Source organism: Stomoxys calcitrans, chromosome 2 (assembly GCF_963082655.1).
Source record: "Stomoxys calcitrans chromosome 2, idStoCalc2.1, whole genome shotgun sequence".
Classification (NCBI taxonomy): Eukaryota; Metazoa; Arthropoda; class Insecta; order Diptera; family Muscidae; genus Stomoxys; species Stomoxys calcitrans.
In genome coordinates, this window is record NC_081553.1 from 210,882,873 (window position 1) to 210,900,692 (window position 17,820).

General features: G+C 39.2%; 3 protein-coding genes and 1 long non-coding RNA gene across 4 annotated transcripts; 3 read left to right on the plus strand and 1 right to left on the minus strand.

The window, feature by feature from the left end:
* Positions 1 to 2,532: 2,532 nt before the first annotated feature.
* LOC106092673 (uncharacterized) lies at positions 2,533 to 6,576 on the plus strand. The gene is made up of 2 exons (XM_013259581.2): positions 2,533 to 2,850; positions 6,353 to 6,576. Exons 1-2 carry the CDS (start codon positions 2,634 to 2,636, stop codon positions 6,478 to 6,480), a joined length of 345 nt encoding a protein of 114 aa, XP_013115035.2. The 5' UTR covers positions 2,533 to 2,633; the 3' UTR covers positions 6,481 to 6,576.
* On the plus strand, positions 6,555 to 7,130 carry LOC106092672 (uncharacterized). Its single transcript, XM_013259580.2, has one exon. It carries the CDS (start codon positions 6,555 to 6,557, stop codon positions 7,002 to 7,004), a length of 450 nt encoding a protein of 149 aa, XP_013115034.1. The 3' UTR covers positions 7,005 to 7,130.
* Positions 7,131 to 8,523: 1,393 nt separating this feature from the next.
* Positions 8,524 to 16,297, plus strand: LOC106092676 (uncharacterized). Its single transcript, XR_001222201.2, has 2 exons — positions 8,524 to 8,703; positions 16,037 to 16,297. It is a non-coding gene; the product is annotated as an uncharacterized LOC106092676 (long non-coding RNA).
* On the minus strand, positions 11,683 to 16,254 carry LOC106092675 (putative fatty acyl-CoA reductase CG5065). The gene is made up of 8 exons (XM_059363906.1): positions 15,859 to 16,254; positions 15,279 to 15,503; positions 15,049 to 15,212; positions 12,786 to 12,944; positions 12,420 to 12,715; positions 12,081 to 12,358; positions 11,807 to 12,017; positions 11,683 to 11,749 (listed from the first exon to the last, which is right to left on the minus strand). Exons 1-8 carry the CDS (start codon positions 15,893 to 15,895, stop codon positions 11,683 to 11,685), a joined length of 1,437 nt encoding a protein of 478 aa, XP_059219889.1. The 5' UTR covers positions 15,896 to 16,254.
* Positions 16,298 to 17,820: the final 1,523 nt, after the last annotated feature.

Genomic DNA, 17,820 nt, shown 5'->3' on the forward strand with positions numbered 1-17,820 from the left:
ACATTTCCTTTGTCATTGCTCGACTTTCGCTTCTAATAGATACCGGCACTTAGGTGGGGGCACAATACCAGACATCAACCAACTTAGGTGGGTGGCATGGAAAACAATTAAGGATTTTGTAAGTAGCATGGAATTTCTAACTTAGATTTTCTTTTCGAGGTTATTTTAAAGTTTTTAGAGCGCACAACAAGCCAATTACTGGCTTAGGTGTATGTCTATAGTTACATGGGGCGGCTTAATATCTGTGATTACGCTTGTAATCACAAATCTTTTAACCTTTTGGCTGCTGCACGTGGCAATGCAAATAAAAAGTTTCTACCCACATTTCCTCCAGGTCGCCATAGAAGAAATATTCGCTCGCCACATAGTGCGCCGCATCACCTATGCCACGTAGTCGTCCTACGCCAGCGGGCTTACGCAGAACAAACGAATGCCCGAAATCAAAAGAGCGCCATGTCTCTGACTCCCTTAGTCTGAGGATAGTCTTTAACGCCGCGTACTCCACGTTATAGTGTAAAGGTCTCAGATCAAGTATCGCATTCAGTGCTGCTTTTGGATCACTCCTTTTTACCCCCGATTTCAGCAACGCAGCATTATTCTGTACCATCTCAAACATACCGCGAAGACACACCTTCTCGAGAATCCGGTGCCAAACCTGGCACCCATAGGTGAGTATCGTACAAAACACAGCAGTGTACATCCAGTGCACCGTACTTGGCCCAAGTCCCCAACTTCTACCTTTCGACTAGCGACATGAGGAGAGCGCATTCAGCCCCAGTTTGCCCTCAGCTAGTGATGCATTGATAATTCTGCCCTTAAGCATCATCAGTCAAATTCATCAGAAGATAGGGAACTGTCATATTAATCAGAGAACGACAAATGGACCCCAACTCCGCGTTATTAAAATCCCCTGATATATCCAAGATGACCGTCAAAGTGAATTCGACTGTTCCCCTCTAGGCTGACCCATGGTGTAGGCATGCTGGCAGCCGCTTATCAACTATGAGTCAAGAAGATCCATTCTTATAGAATAAATGCTTCTCTCTCAATATGATGTCGGTCTTGTCTTTAGTTTTAGGGTCCGGTGATAGCTTCATGGCCCAAAAATTGCAAGCCTTGCTTCAGTTAAAAATTTTGATATGGTATTGGGTTGCCCAAAAAGTAATTGCGGATTTTTCATATAGTCGGCGTTGACAAATTTTTTCACAGCTTGTGACTCAATAGAATTTACCTTCAATAAGTAAAATCGTGCTATGTTCGGCCGGGCCGAATCTCATATACCCAACACCATGGGTAGCATTTGTCGAACTCTTTCCCAATATCTCTTTTTTGGCAAACAAAGGATAAAAGAAAAGAATTGCTATGCTATTGGAGCTATATCAAGTTATGGTTCATTTCGGGCCATAATTGAATTGAATATTGGATAGTAGAAGTCAGTCAGAAGTGTAAAATTTCAGCCAAATCTAGTAAGATTTGAGCTCTTTAGGGGCTGAAGACGAGATCGGTTTATATGGGAGCTGTATTAGGCTATAAACCGATTCAGACCATATTCGACACGTATGTTGAAGGTCATGGGAGAAGCCGTTGTACAAAATGTCAACCAAATATATCAGGTTATGGACCGATTTCCACCATACATAGCACAGTTGTTGGAAGTCATAACAAAACACATAATGCAAAATTTCACCAAATCGGACAAGAATTGCGCCTTCTAGTGGTTCAAGAAGTCAAGATCCAAGATCGGTTTATATGGCAGCTTTATCAAAACATGGACCGATATCGCCCATTTACAATACCAACCGACCTACACTAATAAGAAATATTTGTGCAAAATTTCAAGCGGCTAACTTCGAAAGTTAGCGTGCTTTCGACAGACAGACGGGCGGACGGACATGGCTAGATCGACTTTAAATGACATGACGATCAAGAAAATATATACTTTATGGGGTCCTAGACGCATATTTCGAGATTTTACAAACAGAATGGGGAAATTAGTATACCCCCATCCTATGGTGGAGGGTATAAAAATCGTTGAATTTATGATTTTTTTTATGTTTTAAGGTTGTGAAAAATAACTTGTTTTGAAACAGTGCTGTGCAAAAAAATAGCAATTTAAATTAATAATTTGTTGGAAAAATTTATTTTCTTATTTTTTCCAGTATAAATAAAGGTTCAATACTAATTGAATTATCTAAAGTCAAGCATACTTGTAATAGGCCATGTATGTATGTATTATTTACCCATATACAGCAGCAGGTCTAACTAAACACATTTACATAGTCTGCACACTTAGTATCAGTATCAAACCTAAAGAAGCAAATGCTATAGAATAAAGATATATAATTTTTTTCAAATAAACCAAGAAAACCCCAAAGTATTTTCAAATTTAAATGAAATTTAATTTGCAGCACATAACCACTACCTACCAATGGTGATACGCCATGTAGTGTGGATAAAAATCAATGGGACTTAGGAAACCCCATAAATGCTCAACGACTCATTTACATGCCTTCTACTGCCACCAAATTCATTTGGCATTTAGTTTGTCCGGCCAAGTCGGACGTTCAACATCTTTGGTGTTGATAAATTTTCATTTTACTTGAACAGACAGAGAAGTTAAGTTCACATGCATCATGAAACCTTTAAAAAATGGCGCATTTGCCAATACAGCAACGGGTTATGGTAAAAAAACACATTACGCAAATCCTTCTCTAAAATATTCACCAAAGCCAACAAAGGCCGAATTGAAAACACCCAAAGAAGATGATCCCAAGTCCCAGCAGAAGAAGGTGGAAGATGCTGATACAGATTTAAATTCTGGTTTTGGAAATTATCTGAGATCGAGCCAAGGTAAGTAAAAACCAAAAAAGTGTAGCAAAAGTGTAAAAGTCGGGCGGAAGTAACAATGTAATACCTAAGCCAACTTGGTGGATATAGAACAACATGTAATCGAATTGAAAAGAATTGATTTAAATATGATTCAATTTCAATGAAATGTTGACTTCTTTCTAATAAAAAGAATAGTCCTTCGGGAAATCATATCGAAAAATGTCACCCCTTTTAAGTTACAGATAGATTTGCACCATACAAATTTCCCTTAAGGAACATGGGATACTTCTCTCATATCAATGAGTGCAGTCCGATTACAGTTAAGCTCAATAATAAGGGACCTCCTTTTTTGTGCCGAGTCCGAACGGCATGCCGCATAGCAACACCACTTGGTAGAGAAGGTTTAACATGACAAGGTCAGTGTTGCCACTCAAGAAAATTATTTCCTACCAATATTTAAGAAAAATCCTACCAAATGTTCTACAAGCCAAGAATGCAACCTAGACCAGATCGTCTTAATATTTATAAAGGATCTAGCCATGGCCCCTTCGTCTGTCTGTTGAATTGACTCTACAGCCTATAAAAATATCGGCCATAGTTAAAGATGCAGACGTAAAGACAGAGGCCACCTTAGCGCAGAGGTTAGCATGTACGTCTATGATGCCAGGGTTCGGATCCTGACGAGAACATTGGAAAAATTTTCAGACGTGTGGTTATTCCCTCCTAATGCTGGCAACATATATGAAGTACTGTACCATTTGGTATGGCAGCCGTGTATAAACTTCTCCGAAAATAGGTGTCGCACTGCGGAATGCCGTTCGGACTCGGCTGTAAAATGGAGGCCCCTTATCATTGAGATTAAACTTGATTATGAGACGTTTGTCCCTGTTCCTTAATGGAATGTTCTTGGGCAAATTTGCATAGTTTTAGATTATACCTATTGGGTTGCCCAAAAAGTAATTGCGGATTTTTTAAAAGAAAGTAAATACATTTTAAATAAAACTTTGAATGAACTTTAATCAAATATACTTTTTTTACACTTTTTTTCTAAAGCAAGCTAAAAGTAACAGCTGATAACTGACAGAAGAAAGAATGCAATTACAGAGTCACAAGCTGTGAAAAAATTTGTCAACGACGGCTATATGAAAAATCCGCAATTACTTTTTGGGCAACCCAATATTATATAGATATAGCACCCATTATACTGATTTCCCGATAAGTATTCATGAATTTATAAAAATTGTATTTTGATTTCCATGAACAACAATGTCGGATAAAGCTGTCTCCAGATTTACTACCCGTTTCCGCCGTTACAGTGAGTTGCATTGTACCCCTAAGCATCCAAGTATAGGCCAGATCTGTCCACAATTGTATATATCCTGATCTTCCGATTAAAGGCAATCGGACGAAAGCCGAGTTTTTATCCTGCATTTACGAAATTTGGTCCAGATTCCTTGACTCTTTTAACAGTTGTAGTCAATATTAGAACTTGTTAATTTTTTTTCTGAAATTTTAAACAGTATTAGACCCCCCACGTCCAAGTTGAGTACGTAAGAAATATAGTCTAGATCGGGTCATTAAAGGCTTATAATAATTATATCAGATGATTTTGTTTGAAACTTCAAACTCAAGGTTAAAGCAGCACTGATTTAAAAAAAAAAATTGTTTCATTCAGCATACACTTAATAAATACACTGAAACGAAAGAAAATGAAACAATTTTGAGTTATCCCCGGGGATTTTTTTCAATAATTTGCTTGGTATTGATAAGTGGGAAGAACCTACCATAATATGAGGTCAGTCTACCAACCTACCAAGAGAAGAAAAACCTACCAATTTTGGTAGGAACCTATCGATTAGCTAACCCCTAGCCTCTTCTGGCAGATTGTCTGCCCTTTTAACCCACTGCCTTTCTATTCATTCTCAGTATGCACCTTGTCGCGGTCAAAATCTTCCTGTATGACCTTTGGTGTCTTTCCAACAGACTCATCGTTCTAGGTACGAGTGTATCTAGGCCATATTGATTACTCGGATCGCGTCCTCTTAGTTTATGATCAGCTAACCCTTAGCCCCTTGTGGCAGGTTGTCTGCCCTTTTAACCCAGTGTGGCTTTACACCCAAATAATACAGACCCTATCATCTCCACATCCTACATATATTTTTATTGATTCGCAAGGTTCAATCGACCTCTTGCAAACCAGCTCGGTATGTGGCTATATTACTCTGACTGTTATCGCCTTTCAGTTTAGTAACAGCTTGCAGCTGGAGTTTAAACTATGATTCATCCCGTCTATTTCTGCATCATTGGTATTCGTCTTACGAATTAGGTCTCATTCGTCGTCCAAGATATCTAGAGGTGCTAAAACTCTGCCGTTAGATTCAGTTCTTCTATGGTCAGCACCATTAACCGACAATTGCGATTTACTCCTAACTGGTGCTAGAAAGACACTAGCTCAGTCAAAAAAAGATTGAAGGTCACTAAATTGAAAATTGACACATGAAGAGATGTTGTACAGCGGCCCCCAGTTGTTAGTTTGTTGTGGGAATCTTAGATTCCACAGGAGGCCGGCACACGGGAGGCCCAGAGAAAACACAATAGTGCCAAAGATGGTCGCCTAACAAACCGTCCACTAATGGTGTGTTTGTTTCTATGTCTGACACGCCTATGTGCTTGACAATTTCTTTTCCTTAATCAATATAAAACCTTTCATTCTTGTGATATTCGTTCACATGGTGAATCAGCTCTTATATCTCCCCTTTGTGAGATTAATGAAGAACTCAATCAATTTCCAACATCAATATGATTAATTTAAATAATTTTGTAGTGATTTGTACCACGATTCGGCAAAAATGTAGGAATTTAAACCTCAAATGAACATACCATATCGGGGAATAAATAATCTATCAATTAGTTCTCAGGGATTTTGACTTCATCGGTACCCGTTTGCTTATTCAGTAATCCAAATTGGATCAAATTTTGATTTTGACATACAATTAATGCCTTAAAAATCGTCTAAAGTGCTAAACAAACGTGGTCATTTGGGGCGGATATGCAGGGAACATCAGAGCGGTATTTCACGCCTGTCTATAATCTATTATTGATAGACGGATCTCATACATAATAACTTTAAATGCAAATATATCCATTTTCTTCGAGCTATTTTTGAGAGATCCAAGATCGGGGATCTTCAAGACTTCAGGGAATTCAAAATAATGACCTATAGCAAAGGAACCTTAAAAAATCAAGGGCTGGTAGCCTTAGAAGTCTCGAACAAACACTCTCGATAGTATGTGGTCCTTTTAGCTAGCAAATCAATCATCAAAGGGTGTGAGTTTCTCCAATGTTTTAAATTTCCGAGAAATATCCTTATGTGAGGTATAAGAAGAGGGATATCTGCAGAAAACACTCACCGTGAAAGTTGAAGTTCAACAACGTCACACTATTCCAATTTAAATGAAGACAACGAGAAATGTTTTGAACTTTTCTTACTTAGATTTTTCATTTCATTTGTCTTTCTTTTCAGGAGTTGAAATGATGAAAATGTTTATTTTTGCCAATACCATAATGCTTATCCTTACAATGGCCTGGCCACAAGTTAAATTACAATATATTTGGTTTATGCAATGGTGGGACTCATTTAAAGAGGGATAAACAACGCAACAACCTTTCAAGTTTTGAAAACAACTGTAAACAAGATAAAAAATCTCAATTATCTTATCTGCACCATGGTTGGACCGTTTGCGCAAGGTATATTCCTTATGGGAATCATATATTGGTATTCCAAAGGTTTACTAAATCTAATCAATGACTATTATCGCACCGAATTTAATCGTAAATTAAAAACCACTGCTGTTGAGCAGAAAAATTTTGCCTTGAGGCCACAATCCTATGATTTGGACGACATGGAGGAATTAATCAAAATGGAGGCATTAAGTGATAGTGAAGAAGAGGAAAAACGTATACGGCAACTGATTGGCGATATTGAAGTGATTGAAAGCTGTGAAGAAGCCTGTTTCTCTCCATATATTGGAAGCCAATGTTATAGTCCAAATCGTAAAATGGAATTTTTAAATATTCTCTATCGTCTTGAAGATATTCGTAGTGATAGTAAAAAGGTTTACTTTAGCATAGATCATAATTATCCCATTTGTTTGCTAAATGATAGTGTTACCTAATACTAATTTTGTAAGACCTTATAAAAGTTATTTGTTAGAATATACCATGTAAAATATTTCTAAGAATCGGAGAACTAGTTAATTTTTAAATATAAACATAAGATAAAATCTTATCTTGAATCATGATATCGTATAACCAGTTATTGCTAAGGAAAACCTTATTCAACAACATAGACTGACTAAAGGTTTCGGTTTGTGAAACCTTATTTAGACAGGGTGAATTTTCCGTTCCGTCTTCTCAATGAACAAGACATCTTTCCGTAACTTAAATTTTTGGAATTAGAGTTTGATATTCTCAATGACATGATGACCTACTTATGAAAGACTTATGAAAGAACCGACAACCAGATTACAAAAGCAAAACAATAATTTGGTGAAAGAGTTATTTAAAATTGGGGTTAATCAGAAAGGGAGAAACATAAACTTTAATCTGACGTGGCTACAGCACCAAGAATTTTTGGTCTTGCTTGGTTAGGTTAGGTTGGAGGGGATGATACCAAAACATTGTCTTGATATCCGCTGGGACCCTATGTGGCCTGTTGTGATTCCTCAATCTTCTCTTTCCGTCAGCCGCATATTTTATATTGAATTCCATCTCCTCTACTTAAGACAGTCCGTCAATGCACCTTCTCATACCATTATGCTATTAGAGCTCAAGTTATAGTCCGATTCGAACCATAAATGAATGCTGAACATTGTAGAAGTCATTGTGTAATTGCGCCTTGTAGAGGCTCAAGAAGCAAAATCGGGAGAGAGATTTATATGGGAGCTGTATCAAGCTGTTGATCGATTCAGACCATATTCGTCCCACATGTTGAAGGCCATGAGAGAAGCCGTTGTACACAAATTTTTCCAAATCGGATGAGAATTACGCCCTCTAGAGGGTCAAAGAGTCAAGTACCGATTTAAAAAACACTAAACACAAAACACTACGTGCAAAATTTCAGTCAAATCGGATGAGAATTGCGCCTTCTAGAGGCTCAAGAAGTCAAGACCCAAGATGGTTTTATATGGCAGCTGTATTAAAACATGGACCGATTTGGCCCATTTACAATCCCAACCGACCTACACCAATAAGAAGTATTTGTGCAAAATTTCAAGCGGCTAGCTTTACTCCTTCGAAAGTTAGCGTGCTTTCGACAGACAGACGGATGGATGGACATGATCGACTTAAAATGACATGACGATCAAGAATATACATATATACTTTATGGGGTCTCAGAGGCATATTTCGAGGTGTTACAAACAGAATTACGAAATAAGTATACTCCCATCCTATGGTGGAGGGTATAAAAAAGACCCATATGAAAAGACGCTTAGATAACGGTCGGATTACTTTCAAAACTGTCGGAAACAAAAAACCCTCAGAATGTCCAACAGAATATGGAACGAACTGGGTAAGATATTGTCGGAAGTCTTCAAAAATTGTTCAGATTGGTCTGACATCAGACATTTGGGTAGCTGGGTCTTCAAGCTTAATCCCTGTGCCTATTCATTGCTACATATCGTTAGGCAACAACAACAAAACAGCGACGTTGCGTCTCTACCATTGGTGGAAATGTTGTTGTTATAACGTCAGTCGGCAACTGTTTTCGTAACGCCCACATAACAAGTGGCTGGAGCTGAGTATAAAATGGAGACACCCAAGCGAATGGGGACAGTCAGTGCGTAGCAACGAAGCAGCCAACATTAGACAATGGTAAGTACGGATATTCTGATATTATGGTTGGAGTACCTACCAAGGTTTCCAAAACACTTAGTCTGTGATCATTTCCTTATCCTTGTTGGAGTGCCAACCACGGTCTCCTAGTTATCCTCTGGAATCGAAGCATATCCTTACTGGGGTACTGTCTTCTGAATAATCCATAGAATCCTAGTATATTCTTACTAAAGTACTTACCACAGTCTTCTGTAGAATCCTAGCATATCCTTACTGGAGTGCTTACCATGGTCTCCTGATAATCCTGTAGAATCCTAGCATATCCTTACTGGAGTATTTACCATGGTCTCCTAGCTGTTTTGAGGTCCTAGTGTATCCTCACTGGAGTAATTACCACGGTCTCCTGGATATCATGTTAAACTCTAGCATATCCCTACTGGAGTACTTACCACATTCTACTGGCTATCCTATAGAATCCTAGCATATCCTTCCTCGAGTACTTAGCACGGTTCCCTGGATATCCTGAAGAATCCTAGCGTACCCTTGCCATGATCTCCGGGCTGTCCTGTAGAATCCTAGCACAATCTTACTGGAGTATTTACCACGGTCTCCTGGATATCTTGTAGAATCCTAGAGTACTCTTTACTAGAGTACTTACCACGGTCTCCTAGCTATCCTGTAAAATCTAAGCGTACCCTTGGCACGGTCTCCTGGCTGTCCTAGAGAATCCTAGCACATCCTTACTGGAGTACTTCCCACTGTCTCCTGTATATCCTGTAGAATCCTAGCATATCCTTACTGGAATACTTAAAACGGCCACCCAGTTATCATATAGAATCCTAGCAAATCCTTACTGGAGTACTAACGACGGTATGATAGCTATCCTGTAGAATCGTGTCATAGATTTACGGGAGAACTTACCACTGACTCCGGGATATCCTACAGAGTCCTAACATATCCTTACTGGATCTCCTATAATCTTACTAGCACGATCTCGTCGCTATCCTGTAGAATCCTAGCATATCCTTACTGGAGTACTTACCACAGTCTCTATCTGTAGATTTTCTCCTCATCCTTGCTTGAGTACTTACTAAGGTCTCTTGCCGTAGAATTATTCTTCGATCTTGCTTGAGTACTTACTAAGATCTCTTGTCGTAGTTTTTCTCCTCGTCTTTGCTTGAGAACTTACTAAGGTCTCTTGCTATAGGATTTCTCCTCACCCTTGCTTGAGTACTTACTAAGGTATTTTGCCGTATTGTCGTAGAATTTCATATTAAGGTCTCTCGCCGTTGACTTCCTCTGCGTCCTTGCTTGAGTACTTATTAAGATCTTATGTCACAGAGTTTCTCCTCGTCCTTGCTTGAGTGCTTACTAAGGTCTCTTGCCGTAGAATTCCTCCTCATCCTTACTTGAGTACTTACTAAGATATCTTGTTGTAGAATTCCCCCTCGTCCTTGCTTGAGTATTTGCTAAGCTCTCTTGCCGCAACTTTCTTCCTCGTTCTTGCTTGAGTACATACTATGGTCTCTTGCCATAGAATTCCTCCTCGTCCTTTCTTGATTACTTAGTAAGGTCTTCTGCCATAGAGTGTCTTCTCATCCTTACTTGAGTACTTACTAAGGTCTCTTTCCGTAGAATTCCTTCTGGTCCTTGCTAGAGTACTTACTAAGGTCTCTTGCCGTAGTTTTTCTACTCGTCCTTGCTTCAGTACTTATTAAGGTCTCTTTCCGTAGAATTCCTTCTGGTCCTTGCTAGAGTACTTACTAAGGTCTCTTGTCGTAGTTTTTCTCCTCGTCCTTGCTTGAGTACTTATTAAGGTCTCTCGTCGTAGAATTCCTCCTCGTTCTTGCTTGAGTACTTACTAAGGTCTATTGTCATAGAATTCCTCCTCGTTCTTGCTTGAGTACTTACTAAGGTCTCATGCCATAGAACTCCTCCTCGTCCTTGCTTGAGTACTTACCAAGATCCCTTGTCGTAGTTTTCTCCCTCTTCCTTGCTTGAATACTTACTAAGGTCTTTTGCCATATAATTCCTCCTCGTCCTTGCTTGAGTTCTTACTAAGGTCTCTTGCCGTAGAATTACACCTCGCCCTTGCTTGAGTACTTATTAAGGTCTCTTGCCGTAGGATTCTCCCTTGTCCTCGTCCTAGGACTCACATTGTAGCATCCAACCCTAATCCCAGCAGATCGACCACACGTTCTCATCTTGGTTGTCGCTCCTTGAGTTGACATTCGCCTAGAACAACACTCCCTTTCCGAGTTCTTACCTAGAAGATCCCGTTGCCGATCAGAGTACTTACCAAGGTCTCTATCACCGACACCCCCGAGAATACCACTGTGAACCCACCGGAAAAATTCTAACCCTCCACAGATTAGAGTACTTACCAAGGTCTCTATCACCAATCTCTGGACATCCCAAGAAGGCCCACCTACCCACTTATCTCTGAAGCCTGGATCAACGCCTTACAGATGTGTGCTATGCTTTTCTGGACTAAATAGTCTTAAGCCATCTCAGACAAATAAAACTAAGTTTAAAATTAGCCCTGTCTCTTCTTTCTCTTTCTGTCTCAAAATCAATTAATTTCTATGACGAGCCCTCGGCCCCGAAGAGCTTACTCCAGCACAGGAGGAAATTTGTCGTTACATTGTAGACACTTCCCAATGAGTATGTAATATAAAGCAATTGTGAAATATCGGAAGATGAAGGAAGATTAATTGTACATAAAGACCTCGAGCTTAATGAATTTGTATTAATTTTTGAATGCTAGCATGCCCGCCTTTGACGCTGAACGCCCGGGTTCGAATCCTGGAGAGAACTTCAGGAAAAAAAATTCAGCGATGGTTATCCTCTCCTAATGCTGGCGACATTTGTGAGGTATTCAGCTAACTTCTCCCTAAAGGGGTGTCGCTCTGCGGCAAGCCGTTCAGACTCGGCTTAAACTTGGACTAAAGCTGGGCTATCTTTTTTTCAACAATAAGGCAACATAGATAAAATAGATTTTATTTATAACAAAATTCTCTAAAATATAAAAAAGATAAGTAACAAACTAAGGAAAACATGTAAAAATATCCAGGACCAGTATAATCTGTAATGAGAAGAAGTTATAATGACTTTATCCAATATCACCTAGTGTAAATCCAACCTCGTTATCTGCCATTTATGTGCATTTTCTCGAAATCTTTCCTGATGCAAATATTTTTGTATTCCTATGACAAATTGACGTATATAAATCTCATAGTCCATGTCTTTTAGATTCCAATAAAGACAAGGGAAGGCTCCGGAAGCCAAAATTTCTTCGAAATAGTAACGACTATTGTTCTTAAAAATCCATTCATTTAAAGAAAAACATTTGCCTAAAATGGATGTACTAAACACGCTGTTTTCTCTCTCAATTATTAGACTCTTTCAAGACTTACCAGCTAAACAGGCCTGTCGAAATTTCTTGGCTATGGGCAAGACCATTTTACGCTTACCACCCATTAGCAGAGTTATCAAGTCCATTAGCAGAGCCGGTATGTAATGCAATACATAAACTGCTATATCGTGCATAAGAAAGTTTTTGCGATAGCGAAAATAGGGAAACATGAACACTTTCTTTGTGGGATAAATGCGAGACCATTTGAGTGTTAGACAACCCAGGCGATCCCAAGTAATGGGATTGCTGACTCCAGAAGTGCAATTGGATATATAAATTCTGAAAAACAAAAGCAAAAAAAATGTCCTTTAACATTTTTATTTCATCCCTACAATCTCACCTTCCCAGTGTAGCTCTAGTTGCTGTCATTATCAAGGAGTTAACCACATAGTCCACGGGTATTATGTCACATATAATATCCTTATCCCCCAAAATGCTGCTTAAGGATCCCTTGCCTATCTCCATCATTATGCCAGTTATACCTTGAATATTATCTATCCATCCGGGATAGGGTTCACGATGTGAGGCTGTAACAATTGAGGGCCTTACAATAACTATGGGCAGCTGACTTTTATAATCGTTGACAATTTGTTCGGCTATTGATTTGGTAAAGGTGTAAGTATTTGGATGAGGTCCCTGAATTAATGAAAAAAGGCATCCATATGATAACTATTTTGGACGAGTTAATCGAACTTAAAAGCCTTACCTTTATATAATTAGCCAAACTGTCGAAATATTCATCGGGAATTTTCAAAGAACAACTTACAAAGAATCTCCAGTCGACTGGTGGAATTGTGGGATAGATTTCCTCATGAACATATTTGCGGCCGGGATTACAATAGGCCGTGGAGACATAAACGAAACTCTGGAAAGGAAAAATTAAGAAAATAAAGAATTAACTGTAGATATAAAAAAATTTTATCGTTTCAAGATCGGATAGGTAATATTGTTAATTTTGTCAATTAGCTGAACTTTGCCGATAATATCGAGGGAAATGGAAAAATGTCCTTCGATATTCAGCCAAAAAATAAAATATCGGTAAAACGATATCAATTGATATTCAGCACAAAAATAAAATATCGATATCGTCATCGATATTTTGCCAGCTCCAATCCTCGCACCCGACTGGTATCTGAAGAGTAAGGAAGTTACATAGCTATACACTTTGACGATCCGTGACAAGTGTTTTATTCCTAAGCATAGGTTCCACCTTGGAAAGTACGAATCGATAATAATAAATATAATTGTTGGACTACATTAGAACAAATTCCTACGTGAACGTAAAACGGAAATTGCTACAGACGCTGTGCACGAGAATGAGACCGAAAATGAAAAAACCGTGCGCCTTAAGTCTGGCCCAGAAACGGGTACAACTGCAAGGTCAAGGGTTTTCATAGATTCTGCTGCCAAAATCATAAAGAGTAATCGGAAGAGTGTACAGAGGCCATAGCGCAGAGGTTACCATATCCGCATATGAAGCTGAACGCCTGGGTTCCAATCCCCGCGAGGACATCATAAAAAATTTTCAGCGGTCGTTATCCTCTCCTAATGCTGGCGATTTTAAGGTACTGTACCTTCTTGGTATGGCAGCCATGTAAAAATTTCTCCACTAAGAGGTGTCGCACTGCATCACGCCATTCGGACTCGGCTATAAAAAAAAGAGGCGCCTTATTAGTGAGCTTAAACTTTAATCGGACAGCATTCATTGGTATGTAAGATGTTTGCCCCTGTTCCTTAAGGGAATGTTGATGGGCAAAAAAATTGCATTATACTCTCCTCTAGGGCCAAGATATCTACCAGCTTGACATCACGGCCTGAATTACAGCCGAATAGGGAACGATAACACTCTCGCGGGAATCGATGACGCCATATGGCAGAAGAGTATCAAGGTCATTGGTTACAGTAACGAGAAGGCATTAAATATGCTCTCTACCAGCTTTAGTGGCTCTGAGCCCCTTTGGACAATTGCGAAGAGACGTGCGAAGGATAAAGGAAATAGCCAGGATCTTTGGTTCCTGGTTCATAGTTTTCGCCACTCCTGTAGTCCTTGCAAGGAAATTCACGTTCCATTTAAACTATGTAAGAATGGCCTTGCCGGCAGATGACGACGCTGCCCAAGAGTTGGGGCATGAACTGCCAGCTGCTCCGAATTGTGGGAAAGAAGGCATTGCCTGGGCCCTCATCTAGGTACCGACAAAATGTAATATTCGAAGCTGTATCGTAGCCGTATCGTATATAAACCTGACTCTGATTTCTCCTTACAGCAATGATAACCCTGTTGTTGATGTTGTAATCACATTTGTATGTATAGGTGGCGATCCTCGTCAAGCTTTATATGTGAGCAAACTCTTTCCTGTCTATAAGATTTTTTGCCGCAGGAACGTTATGGCCATTGGTTATTTTAGAGTGCCAATAACTAGCCTTGTCATACCGAGTATCATAGGCACTTAGTGAAAGGCCGGTGCCGCCCGACCTCTCACTGAGACTCTCCACTCGATACCGCAAATTGGAGCATCCCACTATCCGCAAACTGTGGAAGCCCAGTAATTTCCCAATTTCTATCCGACATGTACGTTGGAAAATGATATCCAAAATCAATTCCAAGTGATTCTATATAAACACAGTCATTGATGGAGGGCATATGAGATTCGGATCAACTAATTGAAGCTTAACAGAGAAGATTTTGCTAACATTTGTGGATGTATTTGCATTTAAAGTAAAAAAATTCTTGATGGTTTATTTATTCCAACTAAACTTCTAATTCTTTACCTATATCGTTAAGATATAGGTCTATATATATATGTTATATATATATATATTATGTTATAGGTGCGATAAAATCATTAGGTTTTTTATTCAAAATTTACACATTTTTGCAAAAATGTGGTAATTACCTAAGGTAATTGCCTGTTCTAAAATCGCGAATGACTTCTTTTTAATTCACTATCTTTGTCTAGTAGTAAACTTACCTTCAGTAATGGCATATCTTTACACATTTCCAATAAATTCCATGTGGCAACAGCATTAACTCTGGCAGCAACTTTCAGGCGCTCATTGAATCGTACCGTGGCTGCACTATGAAAAATTATATTCACCTCAGCACACAAAACTTTCTTATCCACATTGCTAAGGCCTATAGTTGGAGAGATTAAAAAATAGTAAGCAACATCATTTAAACTTAATCCGGGAAAACTCATACCAAAATCCTCTCTTTCAATATCTCCCGCCAAAAATTTCAATTTACGCATGCGCTGTGGACAATGGGCACGCACACGCTCAAATATTTTATGCGAACAAAATTCATTGAAACGCTGCTGGGGTTTCTTGCTATTTTTCTCTCGTATCAATATATAGATGCAGTTGATCTGAGGAAAGCTCCAGAGAAGCTTTTCCAATAATGTTTTGCCCACAAAACCGGTGGCACCTGCATGGCGAGAAATGAAGAAAACAACATTAAATCAACAAGGCATATGATCAACATGCTGCCTCCACACTTGAGGTGTGGAGTTAGCATTTTTTTTTTCTCCAATCGATTGCATGTTGCATGGGGCCAAACATAGTCGTTCAAATGACGATCAATATGTTGCATGGCCATCATCTGGACTAGTAGCTTAGAAATTAAGAAAGTTTTCTTTTAAACGATGCAACCAATTGCAATGGAATGGAAAATTTTATAAGTCAAAGGAAAGTATTTATAACCAGCACTAGATTTACATGATTTTTTTTTATAAATTTTGTAGGGAATAAAATAATAAAGGAATTTCATTCTCTTTGCTTACCCGTTACAAATATGACTGCATCCTGATAGTAGTCCATTTGGGTTTGCTGAAAATGTTTATCCCTTTTAGTCTTTTAATTAATGTAGAAACCTTGCTTATTAAAAATACTGGCTAATTGAAAATCCTGCAGATATTTCTTGGAACTCCTTCTTCTATAATAGCAGATTTTCCCTTCCAGACTTTACTTCATATGCTGTAGTTTTTCCGCGATGTCTTCTTACTTCAGTTTTCTATGTTTGCGCAGTCCGAAGCCTTTGAGTAAACTAAATTTCCATTTGATGCTGCAAAGATAGTTTGTGGCAGCTATCTCAACTAAGAAAAGCTTTACTCTCCTTCAAGACTTCTCTTTAATAATCATCCACAACTGATATGTGGCACTAGCAGTTAATGGTAATTAATTTCTAAAATAAAATCAAATGACCAACAATTTTGCACTCTACTGGAAAAGTGTTAATCAATGTTTAATTTATCAAGAAAAAAATCCCAAAAATTTGATTTCTGAGAAAATGTTTGTGAAAATATCAAAGAAAATTAAGGAAAATAGCTTGACCCATTTAAATAGGAGGAAGATATACTAATCTCGTCATTCTGATAAGAACTTGGACTAAGAACACTTTTCGTACCTAAGAAGGCCGATTGGGATCCCGGTGCTATGTGTGGATATATTTGCATTTAAAGTTAAAATCAAGTCTTAATTGATCTTGAGAACCAAACCTTCCATTGTACAAGAGGCAAGTCTGGATGTTCAAGCCGTACATACACAGGTTAAGTATGAGGCATCCACTACGCGTCATCAACAAGACGACGATGGGAAATCTGACTGATTTGGAAGTAGTTTCGGATCGTATTCTGAGGCAACACTGACATCAAGTGCGTGAAACAGTAGCCAGATAGCCAGAGGCATAGTATTTGTGGGACTCTGATATTGCCATCTGGTAGTTCATGCAGTACGGATGGAACAAAGCCTAAGAAGAAAACAGGTTTTGGCCCCTACATTAAGGACTCAGTGACAGAATCCTATTTTCGGTCTGTTTGGTGCTGGGTCTTGCGGAGTTGGAGTGGATTGATGTGGCAGACGTCTCGGCTGTAAGGGTCAGAGGAGAGCCGTCAATAAACTTGATAAATGCGGAGACTTCTCAAAAATATTTGTATCTCGGAATAGGTAACAAGCTACACAAATTTTAAAGCCTTTCAGGATGAGTGGATGGATTATCTACTAGGTGGTTAATGATCTTCATTTGTTTCCAGTGAAGCGGCAGATCTAAAGGCTCAGAAATGGACAGTTAAAACCCAACAGCTGCGTTAGTCGCATCAGACCATAGAATGTTAACCGCCTCTTCTATAGGTGTGGATGCCTCAGCACCTATAGTCGGGAGTAATGCTTCAAGCGCACCACCAATGGTCAGACAATGAGACATATAACCTAGAGGGATGTCCAGTTCGTCCTTCGTCTTTAAGTAAAAGTGGTGTTTTCGTTTCAAACCCAGACAGCGACAGTATCAATGAAACACTCACTAAGCGCAGCCCAATCGAGAGATGATTTTAGTGGGATGATAGCAGTGTGAGCGTGAAAGCAAGAAAAAAATACGGCACGAAGGCAACTGAGAGGTATGTACTGGCTGCGTAATCGAACGAAAGTGCAGAATGTTCGTAGGGATAGAACAATATTCCAACCACTTCTGCGGAAGTTGGGAAGAGTATCAGGTATCCCAGAGAGCAGAACACTGCGAAATTGCTAAAAAAAGTGTTCCCCTCTTTCAAGTACGCTGAGAAGAGCAAGCCAACCTCACTCCCAGACAGTATCCTACGGAGGGAGACAAAGTCGGAACAGGTTGCAACGAAGCGCGTACGGTCCCTGAGGCTTAATGGAGGAACAGCCGAAGATGGTCGCTGAAATAGTAGCCAGGAGGCTTGCACACTTGCCTAATTTTTATACCCTCCACCATAGGATGGGGGAGCGAT